Source organism: Meriones unguiculatus, chromosome 1 (genome assembly GCF_030254825.1).
Source record: "Meriones unguiculatus strain TT.TT164.6M chromosome 1, Bangor_MerUng_6.1, whole genome shotgun sequence".
NCBI lineage: Eukaryota > Metazoa > Chordata > Mammalia > Rodentia > Muridae > Meriones > Meriones unguiculatus.
This window is the reverse complement of record NC_083349.1, coordinates 122,278,905-122,299,037: the sequence shown is the minus strand read 5'-3', so window position 1 is coordinate 122,299,037 and position 20,133 is coordinate 122,278,905. Positions and strand designations below refer to the sequence as shown.

Below are 20,133 nucleotides of genomic sequence, written 5' to 3'. Positions count from 1 at the left end.
ATACTGTCTAAAGCTGTGGTTCTCAACCTTCCTAATGCTGAGGCCCTTTAATACAGTTCCTCATGTTGTGGTGACCCCCAACTATTAAATTAATTTGTTACTACTTCACAACTAATTTTGCTACTGTTACGAGTCACAAGGTAAATATTTGTGGTTTTCTGATGGCTTTAGGTGACCCCTTCAGCCCCAAAGGGGTCGTGACTCACAGGTTGAGAACCACTGAGAACCTTTTGGACTCTAAAGAGAGAATTTTAATAGCTAGCTTTTTAACAAAAATAGTAGAGGGGCTGTCGGCTAATTCTGTCTTTAGGATGTGTGTGTATATGTGTGTTTGAGTATCTTTGTGTGTGTGTGTGTGTGTGTGTGTGTGTGTGTGTCTGCCTGTCTGTCTCTCTCTCTCTCTCTGTGTGTGTGTATGTCTGTGTGCCTCCTATAATCCTAAAACCCAGACTTATGCTGTCATAGAAGTGAATGGCCATTTGTGGAAGAAGTTATGTCATTTGCCTGGGGACCCTGGGAGGCAGGATCGTATCTCTGGGAAAAATCAGGAAAAGCCTAAACACTTCTTGGTGGCATATCCTAAGAGGTGGTGGGCTGTGTGAGTGTGGAATCTGTGGGGGTTGTTACTTATATAACTTCCTGTAATTGCCTGGCAGTAGCTTTGGAGAGCCGCCCTCTCCTGTCTGGAGCTGAGCAGAGGCCGCAACCCTTTCCTTCTTGCTGCTGCGTTTATCTCCTGGTTGGGCTTTGTGTGCAAGCAGCCCTTCTCTGCAGAACTGAAATGTCATTTTAACCAGAAGACACCATCCTTTTTGTGCTCTGGAGATGGGCAATTCTTATGCTGGACAGCTAAAGAGCACGCGCTTTGAAGAGGTCCTGCACAACTCCATCGAGGCTTCCCTACGCTCCAACACCCTGGTGCCCCGGCCCATCTTCTCCCAGTTGTATTTGGAGGCTGAGCAGCAGTTGTCCTCATTAGAAGGTAAGAAATACATATTTCAGTGTGTGTATACATCTATTTATTTCTATGGGTAGCCAAGGTGCATGGAATAAACCTGCAGTTCTTTTTTTGCCCCATTTGGGGAAAAAGAAAAAAAAAAGAATGAAAGTTGCACACAGACTTTTATTTGTTTAAAAGTAAGTTTCAGGCCAGAAAATACAAAGAAAAAAAATAATCTTGGACTCCTAGGAGATGGGGAGAGTGCTGTGTGCTAGACTCTCCTGAAAGCATTACTCAGACCCTGATTAGATGGTTTGCATTTTCGCTTTGGAAAGAGATTTTAATACGTTTGACCCTCAGCTCTGTATTTCTTTCTTTTTTTCTTTCTGTGACTCATGGTCTTATCTTTGCAAAAATAGTTTAGAGGTTATGTCTCTGTGTGGAAACAGGTGTAAGTTTCCTCTAGAAGCTTAAAATATATTAAGAGTAAGCCCTTAAGAATTTTACATGTACCAAGAATGAAATTAATAAGTGATCTTCAAGCGTGGGGATGGCTCGGGATGTTCCTTTATCTGGAAGATGAACTGTGTGTGTGTTTTCATGTCAAGTAAGCCTGAAACAGTGTACAGGATGAAACAGCTACTACTCTAGAATTTTCTTTTTTATTTGTAAGTTCATGCTTTTGCTTGAAATTACACACAAACGGCAGTGTTTTTTGAAGTAGAAAAGGTCATGGTTTAAAGTGAAAAAAAAAAAAATCATCATTAAACAAGAAAGACAAATGTTGGCCAGGTTTGCACTCTGTTAGGCTTCAGGGCACTGTGTGGGGTGCCTGTCTTGAAGCGCCGCTGCTACCTGAGAGCCATTATTCTTGTGAGAGGACAAAGTGGGTCATTTTCTAGCTTCCTTAGCGTTGCAAATGGCACAGCTAAAGACCTAAGCAACCTGGGTCCAGGTCTAAGGGAAACTAGATTGTGCTTAGCACTATGCATTAGGAAAACATGAAGTTCTCTGATAAGACCATGATAGTCATTAAGAGAGTGTTGATGTTTTCTGGTGTAGGTAGTCTCATTGTGACTTCTCTGGGAGCTGATATATTATTTCTTTCTTGTTATTAATTTATTCATTCACTTTAATTCACAGTCACAGCCCCCTCCCTCCTCTCCTCCTGTTCCCCACCCACCTCCCTTTTTCTGCTCCCCTTCTCCCCAGGAAAGGGGAGCCCCCCTCCTCCGGAACCAGCCTACTCTAGCACATCAAATCTGATCTGGACTAAGCTCATTCTTTTCCAGTGAGGGCAGACATGGCAGCCCAGCTAGGGGAAAATTATCTAAAAGCAGGCTACCGAGTCCATGTCAGAAATAGCTCCTGCTCTACTTGAAGGGAACCCTCATGAAGACCAGGCTGCCCATTAGCTACATATATGTAGAGGGCATAGGTCCAGTCCATGCATGCTCTTTGGTTGGTCATTCAGTCCCTGTGAGGCCCCATAGGCCTAGATTAGTTGACTCTGTTGGTGTTCTTGTGGAGTTCTTGTCCCCTCTAGGTCCCTCTATCCTCCCAACTCTTCCAAAAGAGTACCTGAGCTCTGTCTAATGTTTGCCTGTGAGTCTCAGCATCTGCTCTGATCTGCTGCTCAGTGGAGACTCTCATTAGATACTATTTAATTGATTCCTCCCCTCCCCCAGCCACCTGCCCTTTTTTTTTCTGACCAGGTGAAAGGCTTCTGTGAACTATGCTTTCCAGGGCCATCCTTAACTACTTATAGTTGAAAGCCTTACCAGTGGCAAATTAAGAACGGCAGTCATGATAATGATGTAGAACACTTAGGTAGCGTCCTAAACTCTACTGTCTGTCCACCTGCGAATGCTGAGGTCCTCCGTGACTTGGAGATTTTGAGGGGTAGTGTATTGCCCACTCAGGGCTGACACTGGGTCAGATGTGGGGAGAATCAGTGCACAGCTGCTCACATGGGAACAGAGAGTAGCAGTAAGTTCATGCTTTTGCTTGAAATTTTCTAGGTGGGTGAGCCCTTGGGGAATCCCCCGTCATCTTCTCCTGCTGCTGAAGATCTCCCTGGACAGCCCACCTTGCCCCTTCTAGTTGGCAGGGAGGGAGGTGGGTTGCGTCTTCAGAGGATCTTCTCTTTGTTGGGTATGTGGTATGTCCCACACCCCGACTGTGCTGGAACCCAGGACTTCCTAGTTGCTAGTTACTGCTCTGCCTCTGAGCTTCATCTCAGCCCCCAGGGACAGTGTTGAGGCTTATGAATATGATTGCTCGGGTGCTGAGGGCCCCAGCTCCTTGCCAGATGTGAGTGGGTTTGCTCAGCCTTTGAGTTTGTGTGACAACTTGACTCCTCGGGCGCTTTTCCTCTCTTCTCAGCAAATAGCCTGGTACTGTCCCCTGGGATTTTGTTTGTCCAGCACAGAAGTTAGACTGAGGGGTGGGTGGGAGCGGGGGACTTTTGGGTTTCTTAGATGTCACCATAAACCAAGCACTAAGCTTGGGCCATATCTTCTGCATCATAAACCTTAGACCAGACAGGCATTTTTTGGCCCCATCTTGTTTTGTCTGTCTGTCTCTTGTCAGGGTCTCTTATCTGATGGCTGGCCTTCCTTAGACAATACCATTGTTGATGATGCTTATGACCAAGGTGCTGGGACACTAAACTCATGGGGATCTAGTAACATTTTATGTATTTGTGGGGGGTAATTTATCAGGGGCTTTATTATAGCTTTGTTCTTTGAATTAGGGCTCTTACCTACTCCCCCTTTTAGGGGGAAAATCCTTTTACATGATCCTGACTTTTTTAAGAGAAAGACCAACATAACAGATGACTGCATCACAAGTTTACTGTTTAAGCATAATGCAGGTAATTTCCTATAATCCTACTTGCTCGGAATGATGTGCGGCTCATGGCAAGAAAACTGAGCACCAGCAGCAGAGCGAATGTCCTTAGGTGCCTGTAGTGAGGGGCGCTGTGGGGTCCTTGGATTTGTGCTTTATTGTTACTGCGCTAAGCCCTCAACCCTGATGGTTTTGTCTGATACCACTTTAAGGCTCTCATCCTGCCAGGAAACCTCCGTAAACACTTCTGTTTAGTCTGCCCCAGGACTTGTGCTGGCTGAGGAGCCCATCAAAGTTGGGAAAGTCTGCTGCAGACTTTTGACCTTTAACCTTGCCTGCAGTCTGAGCCCTTTGGCTCTCTGAGGCTTAAGACCCTCTTCTCTTGTTTCTTTCTAAGTGTGTTGGAATGTTGGTTCGTTGGGCTTAGCAGAATAATGCACAGCCCATCTTGGTGAGCTCATAGGGCTCACCCACAGCTCCAGCTTTGGGGGCATTTGTTTGGGTTGTTGAGGAAGCTCGTGTGAGAATTTCCACTCCAAGGCTGATGTCTATGCCGCTCTCTGGGTCCGTCCAGAGCTAGATCAGAGCCCCGTGTGGACTGTGCCCTCTGCTTGCTGGGTGCTGGGTGCTGGCTCCTGGAGTCTGGTGGGACTTTGAGACCTCTTGCAGGGGCTAAACTGCACCTAGTTTAAGCACAGGGAGATGCTAAGGAGATGAGGCGCCTGGACTCATTCCTCGCACGCTGTGTGTTCATTCTTGTGCAATCTTCCGACAGTTTTCCTACCGCTTGGTATTTGTCCTTTGCACCCACAAGGTCCACAGGAAAAATAGAGAGCTGTTATTTCCTTCTCAAGGTCTTGGCGCCTGTCAAGTTATGTCCTCAGTAGCTCGTACAGTTAAATCCTAGGTAGAAAGCTCAGTGGCACACTGAGGTGCCACATTTTCTAGCACCTTCCTAATGCTGTGAGTCTTGAATACCATTGCTCATGGTATGGTGACCCTCCCCAAAGCATAAGATTATTTCATTGCTATTTCATAACTGTAATTTTGCCACTGTTATGAAGCATAATTTAACTGTGTAACATGTTACCCTGGTGGGGGTCGTGACCCACAGGCTATGAACCACTGTTCTAGAACATTACAACTCACAGTGACATTAGGACTTACGCTGTAACCAACACATTTTGCCCAGAGAAGTAAACTGAGTGTCCTGTGGCCACACGGGCAGCAGCAATTGAATCACTGAAACTTAACTTCCCAGAGCTGTGGTCTAGGCTTTTCCATTGCACATAACGTTATTGTTAACCTAAAACCTTTGGATGCTGGGAGGATGTTAGAGCCAAGTATGAGAAAGCAAGCCAGCAGTTAGGGACAGGGAAACAAAAAGAGAGGGGACAGCCATGTCTCACTGCAGTGCATTTAAGGGCGCTTGTAAAGATGCTTTCTGCGAGCTAATCTGTGCGCTGTTTGGTACATGAAATTTAAAGACACGCTGAGGAATATTTTTACCCAGAACACTATGAGAAAAGACACCGGAAAGACTAAATGTCAGCAGCCTTGAAAAAAGCTAATTTTGTGAACCCCCTGCTTTCACCATCGGATGGTGGGCTGCTCCCTCCTTCGCATGGCCCCCTGCCCTGGGCATCTTGCTGGGTGCTGGATCAGTGAGGGAGGAATCCTCAGGGAGCCAGGGAGCCTGCACTAACACACCATGTTGAGGGGTGGTGTTCATGGCCAGGGCTTTCCCCACCAGGTCCATATGTGCTGTTCTTCCTTTCCTAAAGCCACAGCATGCCTGGCCCGATTCTAGAATGTTCTGGAATACCCTCCTCTCTCTGTGTATTTGTATTTTCAGCAATAAAGATATGCATTCTTGGGATGAACATCAGTGTATAACTCAGCAGCCCCCTTGTGCAGTGTTGAGGCGGTGCTACTGCTGTTTGCAAGGACATCAAGGGGCAGCTGCAGACACAGGGTCGACTACTGGCCCTTGGGCAGCTGTGGGTCAGCCCCAGGTTCCTTACTTGTAATACAGGCTACATCTTACACGGTGATACTTGAATATTTTTGGAATTCCTACTGTGTCGTGTTGAGGCATTGCATCCAGTCCTTAGCAAGCTATTGTATCCATAGCAACTCCCTTGCACCTGGGCAGACATGTGCAGCTGCGGTGGCTAGAAGAGATGTGAACTTGAGCCTGAGTCTGTGTGCACCTTGGTCTTGGGGAGTCATCCTCCCTGGGAGAGCCTTGGCTTTTCCCTCCAGTTACAGAAAGATCAGGGTATCCAACTTCCAAGTGTTCTTTAGGACCAATGAATTACAACGCAGCGAGGTTTTACCGAGGGCTCCCTAGAGGGTTCCAGGCCGCCTTTGTGTGACCAGTTCCCCAGGCCTCTGCCTTCATTGAGCTTGTAGCTCCAGGCGGAGGGAAAGACCCTGGAGGAGGCTTTCAAGGCCCTACTGCAACTTCTTTACAAACCATCACTCTTGTCTCTCACTTCTAGGCGGCAGCCGAGTGGACAACGAGGAAGAAGAGGAAGAGGGAGAAGGAGGCTTGGAACCCAGCAGTCCCCCAAATGCCTACCAGCTGCCCCCTCCTCCTGAAGGCTGTTGCACCACAGATGGTAAGGCACTACATGCCTGCTCAGGATCTGCAGCTCTGTCATACCCTCCCTTGTCCCCTGAAATGTGAACTGGGCCTGTGTCCCCACATAGGCTACAGGAAGCTAAGAGTCAGGCCCAGCTGCTCAGCCACTGTGGATAGTTTCAACTGCTAGAATGGCATGGAGCCCAACAGTCATTGTTTTGGGTCTGTTGTTTGGAAATCAGAGTTGACCTTGCAGGGCATTTGATTTGGAATGGGTTAGGAATGACCTTTCTTGCCTGCCAGTTCTTGGCTGTGAAGCTAACATATTTGTATTATCTTGGAATCTGTGCAGTCAGCAGTGTCACTGTCTTTTAGCTGATGAGGAACAGAGGCAAGGCGTGCTGGGTACAGCAACATCTCAGTGCAGTGGCGAGAGCTTATGCTCTGCACCAGGGAAGCCTGCTACTCCCTGAACCAAGAGCTGTCCATTGCTGTTACAGTAATTCACAATTTACTTGTTGATTCCTTGCTCTGGAAATCTAGAGATTAGAGATGAGAACTTGGGGGCCCATCCTGGGGGACAGATGCTTTATGCACCTTGTGTGGGTGGCAGCATGGGAGCTGAGGGAAAAATGCAGGCAGAGAGTTTCAGAGAACCCCCAGAGATGAGGGTCCTATCTCTGGGTTTTGGAGGAAGTTAGCCAGGAGAGGACCTTGGTTGGAGAAGCTTGGAAACTGCGGAGGAAGCAGTGGCGCAAAGGCTTATGGGTTGAGATGCATGCTTCCTGGGAGTTGCAGACGAATAAACAGGCCATTCAGGCAGGCCCTGGGAGAGGTGACAGGCCGGGACTGGAAAATGATCAGGGTAGCTGCCCATACCCTCTGCGCTCTGAGGCCTGACCTTGACCCCTGGCCCTGACTACCAGTTGATGTTACTGGGACAAAGAAGTCAGTACAGCTGTGACACAGAACTGTCTAGTGTCCCCAGAGGGGAACGGTGAGAGTAGTGGTCACTGACGTGGCTCTCACAGTGTAGTACATAGACCCCGGATGCTCTTGCCCACATTCTCCAGCTGCCCTGAAGGTGAGCTGCTTGGTGGATTGAGAGAAAATCTGATGAGGGACCAGTGCAGACAGCCTGGAGCAGCCAAAGAAAGAGAAGCTTATGCAAGGTTGCCGGGGCTTAGAGTCATCTCCTGGGATGAGGAGAGGATCTTGCATCTCTCTGGTGGTTGACAGTGCAGGAAGCCTGTGAAGTTAGCCCCTCCTCATCTAAAGCAGGACTCAGGAGACAGCTCAAGAGACCCCGGCCACTCCCCTCTTCTTTACCTAGTCTCAGATACCTTTGAGACCTCTTTTTCCACATGGGAAATATATTTAAAAGCTTTGCAATACAAAGATTCAAGGGGTGTGGAGAGGCTTCTGCCGTGAACCTGAGATTCCCACAGGGGAAGCCAGGGAGGCCCTACTGTGGTCCTCCCCCTGAGTGTACTCGTTCTGTGGCCCCATCAAGTGTAGTATGTGCAAGATGAGACAGCTCTCACTTTCTGATGCTTTTGTCTCAGAGGTAATTAACGTCAAACCCTAACCCAGAGAGGAGGACCCCTGGGTGCTCCTGTGCCCCCAGGCTCTTGGTTTTGGGAGATCTCAGGACAGCGTGCCAGTCCTGTCTAACCCTTCTAGGCTTCTGCCAGGCTGGGAAGGACCTCCGTCTTGTCTCCATTTCCAACGAGCCCATTGAGGTCCCTGCAGGCTTCCTACTTGTGGGTGCCAAGTCTCCCAGCCTGCCGGACCACCTCCTGGTGTGTGCAGTGGACAAGAGGTTCTTGCCTGATGACAACGGCCACAATGCGCTGCTTGGTGAGTGCTTGCTTCCTTTTCTTTGTGGCTCTGTCTGCCTGTGGGTGGGGCAGGGCAAGGGAGGCTTTGGCTGCTGGTGATTGGGTTCTTTGATGTGCTATACCTGCTTCTTTTCATCCCTTGTGGTACCTTTTTATTTTTTTTTTAAATGGGATAAAAGAAAAATGGGAATTATTTTAAAATATGACTGGCCTGGCCTAGGGAGATAGTTTAGTTGGGAAAGTGTTGCCATTCTCCAAGTTTGATCTTTAGCTAAATGTTTGATCTTTACCAAAAACAAAACAACAAACAAATAAAACAGAACAAAAACCTATAAAGTGTCAGGTATGATGGTTTTGCTTATAATAACTCCAGACAGACAGATTCTCCTCGGGGCTTGCTGTGCAGCCAGCCTAGCTGAATTATCAAACCCAAGGGTACCTCAGAATCCAGGCAGTGTTCTTTAGGAATGACAGTCGAGGTTGACCACTGGCCTTTCTGTGCATGTGCGTGTGTGCGCACACATGTATGCGTATGGCTGTGTGCATGAATTTCAAAAAGTGACTAGTTGCTTCCCTTTAGAAAGCCTACCATTTAATACTGGGGTTTTCATAGTTTGCTGCTCAAACCTTCCTTTGCCTGTCTGGATCAGAAAGGGCTTAAAAACCCTTTCCCAGATGCTTTTAGCAACTAACAGGCAGGAGAGTGAGGCCATGTGTATGTGCGCTTCCTTGTGTGCATGTGGTTACAATCTCGCGATTGCCAGACTCTCCAGCCATCTTCTGCTTTGATTTACAGCTCCCCCTGGAAAGGTGGTGACTGTCACAGTTCTGTAGGGGAGCTTAGACGTGCTCATGAACTTGCCCTAAGTCATGAGAGTATAAAGTAGAAACCAGGAGCCCAAGTTCAAGTCTTTTAGGCTCCAAGTTCTTCCCTTACTCACCGTGTTCCTCAAGCTTTTGTTGTGGTCAAGGTTCAGTGGGGTTGTAGCTTTTCCTCCTGGCCATGGGAACCTGTCCAGTCTTTCAAACAGTCACTGGCTCACTAACTCCCGATTGCTCGCTCTTGCTGTGTGCCATGCTCCCTTCATGTGCAACATCAAGGAAGAGGCAAGTTAGGATCAAGAGCCCGGAGATCTGGATAGGATCTGCAGGCCTCCAGGCAGCCTCCTTCTCCCCCTTCATTCATGCAGTACAGAGGGGCTTTGGATACATGTTCTGGACATGGGTGGTTTGTTATTGTTTAACAACTTTGGGATTGCCCGTTCATCTCTTTGGAGAATGGGGAAATAAGACTTGGCGTGGTCCATTTTCACATGGAGTCTCACTACTTTAGAAGAGAGACTTCCTGAGGCAGAATTACAGACTGAGAAAGTTTACAACTTCTTCTGCATTCTCCAAGGGTCTCAGCCCTCTAAACATCCAGTTTTGGGCTTCTTATGTCCGAAAACCAGGTGGGGAAAATCATGCAGAGGAAGGCTCGGGGGAGGAGAGTGGGAATCAGGAAGAAAAGAAATACTTCCTGCCTCCAGACTGTGTGGGGTCACAATGTGTGTAAACTCTCAAACGAGGCAGATGAATGCTCCCAGGAGGAGCCAGCACAGTTTAGGGTGTGGGTCCTGTGGCAGGTCTGTGCACTGTTGAGGTCAGCTCTTTACTAACAATCCTGGAAAATTACAGAGACTGGGGGAACCCCAGCTCCTCTGTTGGAGCTACTGGGTGCACGTAGTACTCGTATTACTGAGTGCCTCACACAGCTGGCTTTTGATCTGCTGGTGGGGTGGGGTAGGACGAGGTGGGATGAGGGGTCTTGTCTGAATTCCACCCCTTTGTGACTATATGGGAATTGCTGGGGCAGTAAATCAGGGAGTTTCTGGCTCTTGAGCCGTGGAGACAGGAGTCTTCCAGCTCTTCTCCTCCAGCCCCTAAGAGTCTGGCTCCTCCCCAGTGGCTGGAATGCTCAGGAAGGAACTTGGTTAATTGCTGGCAAAAAGCCATCCGGAATGAGGAACAAGGGCTGGCTGGAAATAGCCTGCGCTTTCTCCTTTGAACATAACTTTATGCTCTCAGCGCGGACACTTAACACTGTTTAGGTTTCCTGCTATTAACCGGGGTGGCTGCCCAGGACAAGGTGGCCCCCACAGCTCCCGCTGTAACTGGGCTCATCCCTGTTTAGTGGTCCATAAAACAGGGTCTGTGGATCATCGTAGGGGAAGCAAAGCTTTTAGGAATATTGTTCTAGCAACTTTGAAGCTGCTGAGTGATTTTGTATGAGAAAATTGAAAGGTTACAATTTTAGGTGTGTGCTTCAAATTTTTTTTTTGTTGTTGTTTTTATTGCTGTTGTTTTGTTGCCAGTAATTAATTAAGTTGGCCAATACCTTAGCCATCAGAGAAGAAAACATCTGTCTTCCTGGTACATTTATTTCTTAGGAGAAAATGAGTCTGTTGTTTAGTTAGCAGGCACATTATCTGTACATTTATTGAATGTATAAGGTCAAATGAAGCCGGACGTTTCAGTATACCTGGGAATCCAACCCTTCCATTGGGAGCTTCTGATTTGGTGGGGAAGACATAGGCAAGCAGAAACAGTTTTGGGGTTCATGGGGTCCATGGGGTCCATGGGGCCTATAGCAAGTAACTATGCCAGCAAATCTTATACCCAACCTTATGGGGCATTGTGCCCTCAGAAAGTTACCACGGTGTCGGCATGGAATGTTGGTGATGGAGAGCATGTTTTAGTGGCAGCCAGGTTCAAGACAGGCCCTGAAAAAAAATCAGTAAAGCTTTTCTAGTTGGCTAAAAGCAGTAACGGTGGGAGTGACAACACACAAACATTTATTGAAGCTTATGTGCCTGGAGCTGTCCCGAGGATGCTGGGATAACAAGTGAGGTCGAGACACTGTGGCCTATGGTTTGTCTGTGGCACACAGAAGGCAAAGGCTAACTTCCAGAAGGCCACCCAGGCCACTGCCAGGCCTTACATCTCAAACCCAGATGATGCAGTAGGGACAAAGGACATCCCAGGAACCATGGCATAGACACTGGGAGAGGTGTGTGAAGCTGGGCCTTCGTTGGGTCCTGCAGGACAGAGGCTGGGAAGCCACCCTGACAGACAGCGGGAAAGAGCCTTCAGTAGTTTCCAGTGTGGGGTGCTGCCAGGCCCGGGCCTTGTGACTCTTTCCTCCTCTCTCTGCCAGGGTTATCTGGAAGCAAGTTCTACCCCCTATGTACTTCATCTGAAACTGTTTCCATGTGTATCTGTTTCTAAAGGACAAGGACATTTTTCCTCCCCCTGGGAAGCCAGTGCCACTATCCTATCTAAAAAGTTAAAGCATTCGTAAATATTGTAAAATACTGTGTGGGTTCAGATTTTATCATATGCTCGTTTTTAAAAGTTGGTATGCTAAAGTCAAGACCCAACCAAAGTTTTCTTAAAACTTTTTTTGGCTCATTTCTTTTCTTTTGCATTTTAAATATGTATTCATATTTTGAGACATGGTCTCATGTATCTCCCAGGATAGCTTCAAACTTACTATGTAGCCTCACATGACCTTGAACTTCAGATCCTCCTCTTTCATCTCCCCAGTGCTGGGATACAGGTAGCATCACTATGCCTAATTTTATGCAGCGTTGGGATCAAACCTGGTGCTTCGTATACACCAAGCAGACGCTCAGCTGCGTGGGTTACATCCTCCGCTCCTGCCTTTTAATATGATGTGTTTCTTCTCCTTTATTTTTTTCCCATCCAATTCGTACTTTTAGAAATATTGGTGGTGTCACGAATGAGGCTGCAATTAGGGGCTGCAGCTATAGATCAGTGGTTAAGAGGGCTTGCTGCTTTTCCAGAGTTACTGAGTTCGGTTCCTAGTACCTGCTCCAGGTCGAGGAGATTCAATACCTTGTAACGGTTGTGTGAGTACCTGTACACACGTGGGCATTTCCTCACACAATTTTACACACAAATACACACACATGCATGTGTGCACGCACATAAACAAAAATAATCAATAACTCTTCCAAAAGTAAGGCAATTATTGTGTTTTAGAAAACTTTCTTGGGACTCACACATATGACTGGTTTTTATCAGAAAAGAAACTGAGGCAGGGGATGAGTTTGAGGCTAGTATAGGACCCAAGATAACTATGATGTTTTCACTGAAACTTCAAGCCCTCCGCATTGTACCGCAGCACCCTGCCCTGTCCCCTGCCTCTCTGGGGTCCATCTGACCCAGCTCTGCTTGCTTCTTCCACAGACGTCAGTGCTTCTGCATGGGCCTGGGATTTGGCTCAAAGTTCAAGGTGAAATGCTGAAATTGTTTCCCCCTTCTTTGCTCTCAGAGTGCACTCATATCCACAAACAGGAATGTGACCACAAGCATGGGATTTGTGGCCACTCACATCTCTCACAGAGCTATCCAGGAGGTCTCCTTTGGACTGTGTGTGTCAATGGGAATCCAGCCCATTCATGAGGGCTAAATGATGGAGACCCTTTTTCTGCAAAGGAAGTGATCCCAGAAACAAGCCTAGGGTTGCCCCCCATGCCCCACCCGACATAGCCATAAAGCCGTGTGCGTAGACACCACCCACCAAGTCCACAGGAAGCCACTGTGGGGCCTTCCGGGAGGAATCACGCCACTTTAGTCCAGAAGGAAGTTGCAGCTTTTCTCCCTGTCTTACCTTCTGTGGTCTGCGACTGGACAATGGAAACCCACAGCAGAGTCACATGGCTTGCCACCTGCGCTCTCGTCTCTTCCATTTAGCCCAAGAGGAGAGAGGGCACTGCGCTCCAAGTCTGAGATATCCAGGACACACCTTAACCCTTGTAGTGTTCCTGTGGGTGGTTTTGTGGAAGAGACGACATAGTAAACCCAAAGCTGGTCTCAGTCCCCTTACCTATAAACTGGAGACATTAGGGGTTATTTCACAGGTTTCATGAAATTCAACATGGGGCCTGGATGTTGGTAACATCAAGGGCTTCACACATACAGCTTAACACATAGTGGCTGTACAATAAATATTAGCCTCTGGTCATGTTTGCAGGTAATGAAGATGAAGCTCTGAGATGGGAAGTAACCTGGTATACTTTTTTCTTTTTTCCTGTTTCCAGACAGGGTTTCTTCGTGTAGCCTAGACTCCATGGCTGTCCTAGACTCACTTTGTAGACCAGGCTGGCCTCAAACTCATAGCAATCTGCCTGCCTCTGCCTCCCTGAGTCCTGGGATTACAGGAGTGGGCCACCACGCCTGGCTCGTAACCTGGTATCCTTGAGTCAGGACTTGAACCCGAGGCCTGCTTACTTCTGTATTCCCACATGCTTGCTGCATGGGTGGTCAGGGGCTTCCTCCCCTTAGGAGGGCATGCTTAACACAGTAACCTGCAGGTGCAGCATCCATTCATGGATGTGGTCCTTAAATAGATAGCACTCTAGTTGCCAAACTAGCTCCATGGGAAGATCTCAGGGTGCTGAGGAGGTCAGAAGAAGGTTATCCGTACAGACCACTTTTGGTGGTGTAGTAACTGAATAGTCCCTCCAGTTCTGGCATCTGTGCTCAGTAGGAGTCTGAGACTTCAGTCCAGATACTTCACTTTCTAATGAGGTGGTTTTATTTTTGTTTGTTTGTTTGTTTTTTAAATAAACTTCCAAGTCTCAGGGTCAATTTCCAAAAGGAAGGACTCCATGTCACACTCTTTCTTGAAAGTGTTCACGGCTCTTCAGGAAATTTTCTGAAGTTTTAGGATGACACCGTCAGCTCAGCTGATGGTTTGAGTCACTCCTTTCCTCTAGGCTGGGTCCTGGGCACTCACCTTGGCTTCTTTCCTTATCCCTCAGCTGCTTCTTGGAACATCTGATTAAAAGGCCAGAATGAACTAATTGCAAGATGAAGTTATAGTATATAAATGCAGGTTTATTGGAAGCAGCTCTCAGGCCCCCTGGGGAGGTTAGGCAGGGGGAGGGGGCATGCAAAGAGAGAAGGGAGAGGAAGAGAAGGGGAGAAGAACCAAAGGAAGAAGGAAGAGAAGACAGAATATCTAGATTATATAGTGAACTTTCCCCTGGGCTGGAAAGTTCAGGATAGAGGGGAGGGTATGCCAGACACACTCTGCAGTAGGTAGGGACCAAGGGATGCTGGGAGGACCTGGGAGGTGAGGTCCACTTTGGTATGGTCTGAAACCCAACAGCAGCTGTGTTCTTCTCATCCACACACACAGCTATGTCCACAGCTGGAAGGTTTTACTATTGCAGGGGAGCTTGCTGCTACTGCCACCCAACTTCCACTAAGCAGCTGGCCAGATGCTTACTCTGACCTCTGAGCCATCAGGAGCCGTTCTACATGGCTACAGTCACTTCCTGCTGGACATGGTCTCTCAGTGTCCCTGACCTTGTAGTGCCTGTGTCTTGCTCAGCATCTTTTTTATACTCAGGCTTAGAATTCCTTCTCAGGAACTGTGGACATTTCTTAAGGTTGCATTTTTGGATGCCGGTCAGGCTGTGTGTGTCTCAAGGTTTCTAGGTTGGAGGCCAGTGGATAACTAGAAGGGTTAATTATTGTTAATCAGTTGGTTAATTATGCCTCTCTTTCCGACTTCTTGGTAATGTTGTCACACACACATGCTTGCACAGCCCAACGTGTATACAGTCACACCAAAGCATGGCTCTTTGGAAGGGTGGGGAGAGTTATGGGTGAACAAGACACATTTCCCTGATGCTGAGCAGATGCCAGGACTCTGAGCAAGATGAGTGTAGGAGCCTGGGAAAGTGCCAGTCCCCTCTCTGACTCAAGGAGCTGAGTACTTAAGGAATGGCTGGTCATGCGTGGGACGTTTGTGGAAGAGACAGAGACGGGACAGGGTGGGGGTGGTTGGAGTGGATGGGTCAAGAGGCACCTTGTCTCAGTGAGAGGATGAAGCTAGAGGTGGGTGGAAGATTCCACAGCCTTGGGTGTCTGTGGACCCGAGCTGCATCCTTGGGTTGAGGTTAGATACCACTCTCTGTGTCTCTGATTCTGCTGATTTCACAAGAATGTTTTTGCTTTCCATAGTGACTGGCAGTGGGGTCAGTTAAGGGGAGCGCCCTGTGCACTTGACAATGAATGACACAATGTCCTTGGCACTGTGTGCGTACTTGCTTATCCCCTGAGCCTCACACAGCAGTGTCACGTCCATGCCGCCTTACCTGTCCACACTGCTACAGTGAGAGTCGAATTTGGGTGACCAAGTCATTCTGTACCCATCCTGGCCAGGCAGAGATTTTTCTTTGTCCCTAAGGCCTTTTTTATAGAATATTAAATCGCTCAAGAAATGCAGATTGGAGACTTTGTGCAGTGGTTTTACCTTTCATCACCTACTGGACTTCATTTGAATGCTAGCCACAGTCCCTGGGACACACTGTGTAAGAGCAGTGCTTATGTAGAGACATGTGGTTTTTATGGCCGCACACAAAATGACCTCTGGAGACCGCCAAGCCGAGAGTGTGATAAAGAAGCACATTTGGTTCTGCCCCAGGGCCTGCCTTGCCCCAGGGCCTGCCTTGCCCCAGGACCTTGGGCTCACAGGAATCAGACCTGCTATAGACCGAGCACGGTTGTCTTGGGATGGCTTGCCCAGGAGCAGTGGTTAGGCCAAGCTGTCACCTCTTGCGTTAACCAGCGCCTACCGCTTCTTCCGTTGGAATGCTGCTGGGCTTTGTAGAGATCCTTTTTAATGCATGCTCCACATGTTTGTAGCTCACAGGAGGAAGTTTCTCTTCACTACCCAGAGGGCCTGTCTTGGGCTGCAGGCTGGCGGAGTGGGAGGGTGATCTGCCCTGGCACAACCTTGTTTTTACAGTGTCTCTACTCTGCTGGCTACCGAACTTGGATCTCACTCCTAGTATCCCCACCATGCATTTGGTATTTTGATCTGCCTGACGAGCTGAGTGCGCTCATTCTGGTCCTTTAAAATGAGCTCAGGATATGACTTTTTATTTGTTTTTTCTTAGCATATAAAACAATGGGTTTTATTATGACATCTTCATGCATGTATATCATTGTATTTTGCTCATATTTTGCTCATATTTTGCTCACCCTTTCTTGTCCCTCCTCCTATCCCCTCACTGGTTCCCTTCCTCCTCTGAATGTTATCCCTTTATTGTATAACATATATGTCACATATATAAAAATATTCCTAGCCGGGCATGGTGGCATAGACCTATAATCCCAGCACTCAGAGAGGAAGAGGCAGGCAGATCTCTGTGAGTTTGAGGATAGCCTGGTTTGCAAAGTGAGTCCAGGACAGCCAAGATGCTACAGAGAAACCTACATACATACATACATACATATATGTTTAGAATACAGATTTTGTATATGAGAGAAAAACAACATGTTTGTCTTTCTTGGTCTGGCTTGTTTCATTTAACATGATGACCACTAGTTCCATTCATTTTTTTTTCTCCCCTTCAGATGATACAATTATGTTCTGCATTGTGCTGGATAAAATTCCTTTGTGTGTGTAGGCTACATTTTCTTCATCCATTCACATACGTGTAGTTTTCAATATGCACCCAAGAAGGTGAAGTCTCATGCCTGCCCAGATTCACTTCTGTGGCCCAGTCTCTTTGGTGCTGTTACATCAAGGTTGTCTTGACTTCTGAGCCTGATTATCGTGACAGGTTATCTGTTGTGTCACACTCTGGGTGACTGCCGGTATGAGGTGCAAATGCTCAGAGTTCTCATGAACTGTGGTTGTTTGAAGAGGAGGCTGGAAGGGAGTTGAAAGGGAGGGAGAGAGGCTCATGGCTTGCTTTCCCTTGCCCAGGTTTCTCTGGGAACTGTGTTGGCTGTGGGAAGAAAGGCTTCTGCTACTTCACTGAATTCTCCAACCACATCAATCTGAAGCTGACTACGCAGCCCAAGAAACAGAAGCACCTCAAGTACTACCTGGTTCGGAATGCACAAGGGGCGCTGACCAAAGGACCTTTGATTTGCTGGAAAGGCTCTGGTGAGGGAGGGGCTGGAATCCAGAGGGGCGGAGGGGTGGAGGGGGCTGGGGGTAAGAGGGGGTGGGGCTGCCGTACGGTGCTCCAGGCTGCAGCAAGGGCCCAGCGCATGACACTGAAGATGCTCCTTGGTGTCACTGAAACTCGGAACAGCTTACGTGACAGACTCACTGGGCAGGGTTAACACTAGCAGAGGGACACTCGGTGCTGAACCTTTTTGTTGGTTACTAGGGACAGTGGTTCTTTTTCCCAGGAGGCATTTATTGTTGTCTGGGGATGCTTCTGATCATAAGGCGTAGAGGCTGCTGCTGGCACTGCTAAAAACTGCTAAATACCCCACAGTGTGCAAGATAGAGACCCCAGGAAGAGGCCATGATTCCCAAGGTGTCACACAGAGAGGAGGCTGAGAAAGCTGGGCTTGGCCAGTGCCACTCCATCACCAGCTTCTGCATCCCTGAGCCCTGCTCACTGTCACCAGAGAGTCCCTGGTGCTCTTGGGTGCTGGTCCCCAGGAGTGAGCTGAGTGCAGGAAAAGGCTGCATGGTGTGCATTGACTATTCTGAGGCCTGCCCTGGGTGGGTGGAGTGTGTCCAAGAAGGAACTTCCCGGAAACAGTCAGGAGAGCTGTCTTTCTGTTCCCTACTTTCCCGCATGTTCTGGATTCTTCCACACTGGTTCTGAGTGAAAGAAAGAGGTCCCAGGTGTGAGTGACTGACTCTAAGTGCTCTTCCTCATTTCCCCCTTCTTTTCCCTCTCATTTTCTCTTCCTCCGTTACTCTAGTCTATGACTGCTTAATAAGTTCCCACTGTGTACCCGTCAGTTCCCAGGCCCCATGGATGAAGCTGGTCTTCCTCATGGGTCCAGTTCTCTTGCTCACAGGTTAGAGCTGTTGCTGGGAGGCATAATTTATGGAAGAGGATGTGTAGGGGTGGAGGGAGGTGCTGACTGGTCCTGCGCCTTGGGCCGTTACTCTGTCTCCTTGGATGTTAAGCACATGGATCAGATAACTCAGTTGCATAAGTTGTATTTCTTGGTCCTCCCCCTGGCAATCTTGTTCTCCCTGTTGATGGAGCCACCCTGTGGGCAGGGAACCATTTTTGGAACACGGCACCTCTGCCCTGCACTGGAACAGAGACACTGGCAAGGCACTGGCATCCTTTACAGATGCTCACATGGCCCTCTCTCCTGTGGACAGTTCCACTCTAGGAAGTCATTCTGTAGCCACTGGAGAAGAGCCACTTAGATTTCACATGTGCTTCTTGTCTCCATTAGAGTTCAGGAGTCGGCAGAACTCCAACACCAACTCTGCTTCTCTCTTCCCACTGCTGGAGAGCTCCGGGTCCCTGACTGCCTTCCCCGGTGAGCCTGCTCCTGGGATGAACTCCGGTGTCCCAGTGGGAGCTCAGCTGGCAGGTGAGACTACAGTGCTGTCCCAAGTGCTAAAGCCATGCACCCGGCGTCAGCATCCTTCAGCACAGGAAAAGGGCATGCTTCTCGTTCTGTCTCGTTCTTTGCCGTTTTGAGTTGATAAGTTTCACTTTGCATGTTGTCGTTCTATGTCACTTTGAATCTCTGAGCTTTTAACAACGCGTACGTTTGGAAAGCTTGCCTACTCTCCTGTTCCATGAGAAATGTGATTCCATGTCAGAGTCCAACTGATTCCTCAGGTCCCAGCATAAGAGCTCAGCGATGACAGGTACCAAGCCAGCATTTCAGGTGGATTTCTAGGAGGCTGTATCCCTGTCGTTTATCTCACCATGGCTGTGTCTGCTCTGTGCCTGTATCCCATGAAGGCTCACCATGCTCTGTGAGCAGTGGAGTGTCTGGAAAATTTGAGTCTAATGGAGGCTGAAGCTTGCCCAGGGTCTCGCAGGGGTCGGGGTGGGGAGTGAGTGTGGGGGTAGGGAGGCAAGTTTCATACACCTAGCCCCGGGCCACACAGATGATGTCTTAAGTAAGCATGGCTGCTGTTGTCTAGAGACATCAGCCTTCCCGAGGACTCAAAGGCCACTGGTGCTTTGTGTTTCTCCTGCCCAGAGAGTCAGTGGGGCACACTGCCCTGGGAGTGAAGCTGATGTCCCAGCCTCTGCATCTGTACATCCCTCTAGCTGGAACATGCTGTCCTCCAGAGGCTCTAGGCTCTCTTCTGCAGGCTGGCCTCTATCCTCTTCTTCCTCCAGTGTTCAGGCCCTTCATGCCCTTTGCCCCTGTGGCCTGGGGAACCTGCTGGTTTTGTGTCTTAAGTACTTGACGTAGCTGTCAGCCACTATCCATGCTGAGTAGTTGTGCAATTCTCTTAATTCTGGGGACTTTAACTCTTTTCCCTATGGAAACATGGAGGTCCCTTTTCATCTGGGTGATGGGGTGAGCTAAATGAGACTACAGTGACAGTGGCTCCTTGTGGTACTCGTGCCATGCCAGGTCTATTCCATGGACTAGATGTCTGCCCTCCTGGGTCCTTCACACAGAGGCTCCTCCAGTTGCTATCCTGACCCCCATTTTATGGAGGAGACACTGAAATGTGGAGAGATTCGGCTAGTGTGCCAGGTCACATAGCTCACAAGAAGTAGTCAGCCCCAGAACCTCATTCTAACTGTCCTGAGCCACTGTCCCTACATGTTGCTTCTACTTGAAAGACTTCCAGACTGTCCTGACCACCACAAGCCTCCTTACAGGACCAGAGTCCAGGTTTGCCCTCAGTTATGCTCAAGACTTAGGGAACCTAACCCTCTAAGAAGCCCAGACCTGTCGGCAACCAAACTGCCAGCCCTTCTCGATTTGTTTTTTGTTTTGTTTTTGAGACAAGGTTTCTCTGTATGGTCCTGTCTGTCCTGGAACTATCTCTCTGTAGACCAGGCTGGCCTCTAACTCAGAGACCCACCTGCCTCTGCCTCCCGAGTGCCAGCAGGGGAAGACAAGAACCTGGCTGTGTTTTGATACAG

At 48.5% G+C, this 20,133-nt stretch overlaps 1 protein-coding gene across 6 annotated transcripts in view; it reads left to right on the top strand.

The window, feature by feature from the left end:
• Window positions 1-343: 343 nt before the first annotated feature.
• Greb1 (growth regulating estrogen receptor binding 1) overlaps window positions 344-20,133 on the top strand; it is a 67,176-nt gene continuing 47,386 nt past the window's right edge. For 2 of the 6 annotated variants that reach the window (XM_060366136.1, XM_060366119.1), the window contains exons 1-5: window positions 382-982; window positions 6,295-6,414; window positions 8,061-8,237; window positions 17,010-17,192; window positions 18,464-18,604. In XM_060366136.1, coding sequence (XP_060222119.1) covers window positions 826-982; window positions 6,295-6,414; window positions 8,061-8,237; window positions 17,010-17,192; window positions 18,464-18,604 — 778 coding nt within the window. In that variant the 5' untranslated portion in view covers window positions 382-825. Of the gene's footprint in view, window positions 983-6,294; window positions 6,415-8,060; window positions 8,238-17,009; window positions 17,193-18,463; window positions 18,605-20,133 lie in introns of all 6 variants that reach the window. The other 4 variants (XM_060366144.1, XM_021628301.2, XM_060366159.1 and 1 more) reach the window with 3 other exon arrangements.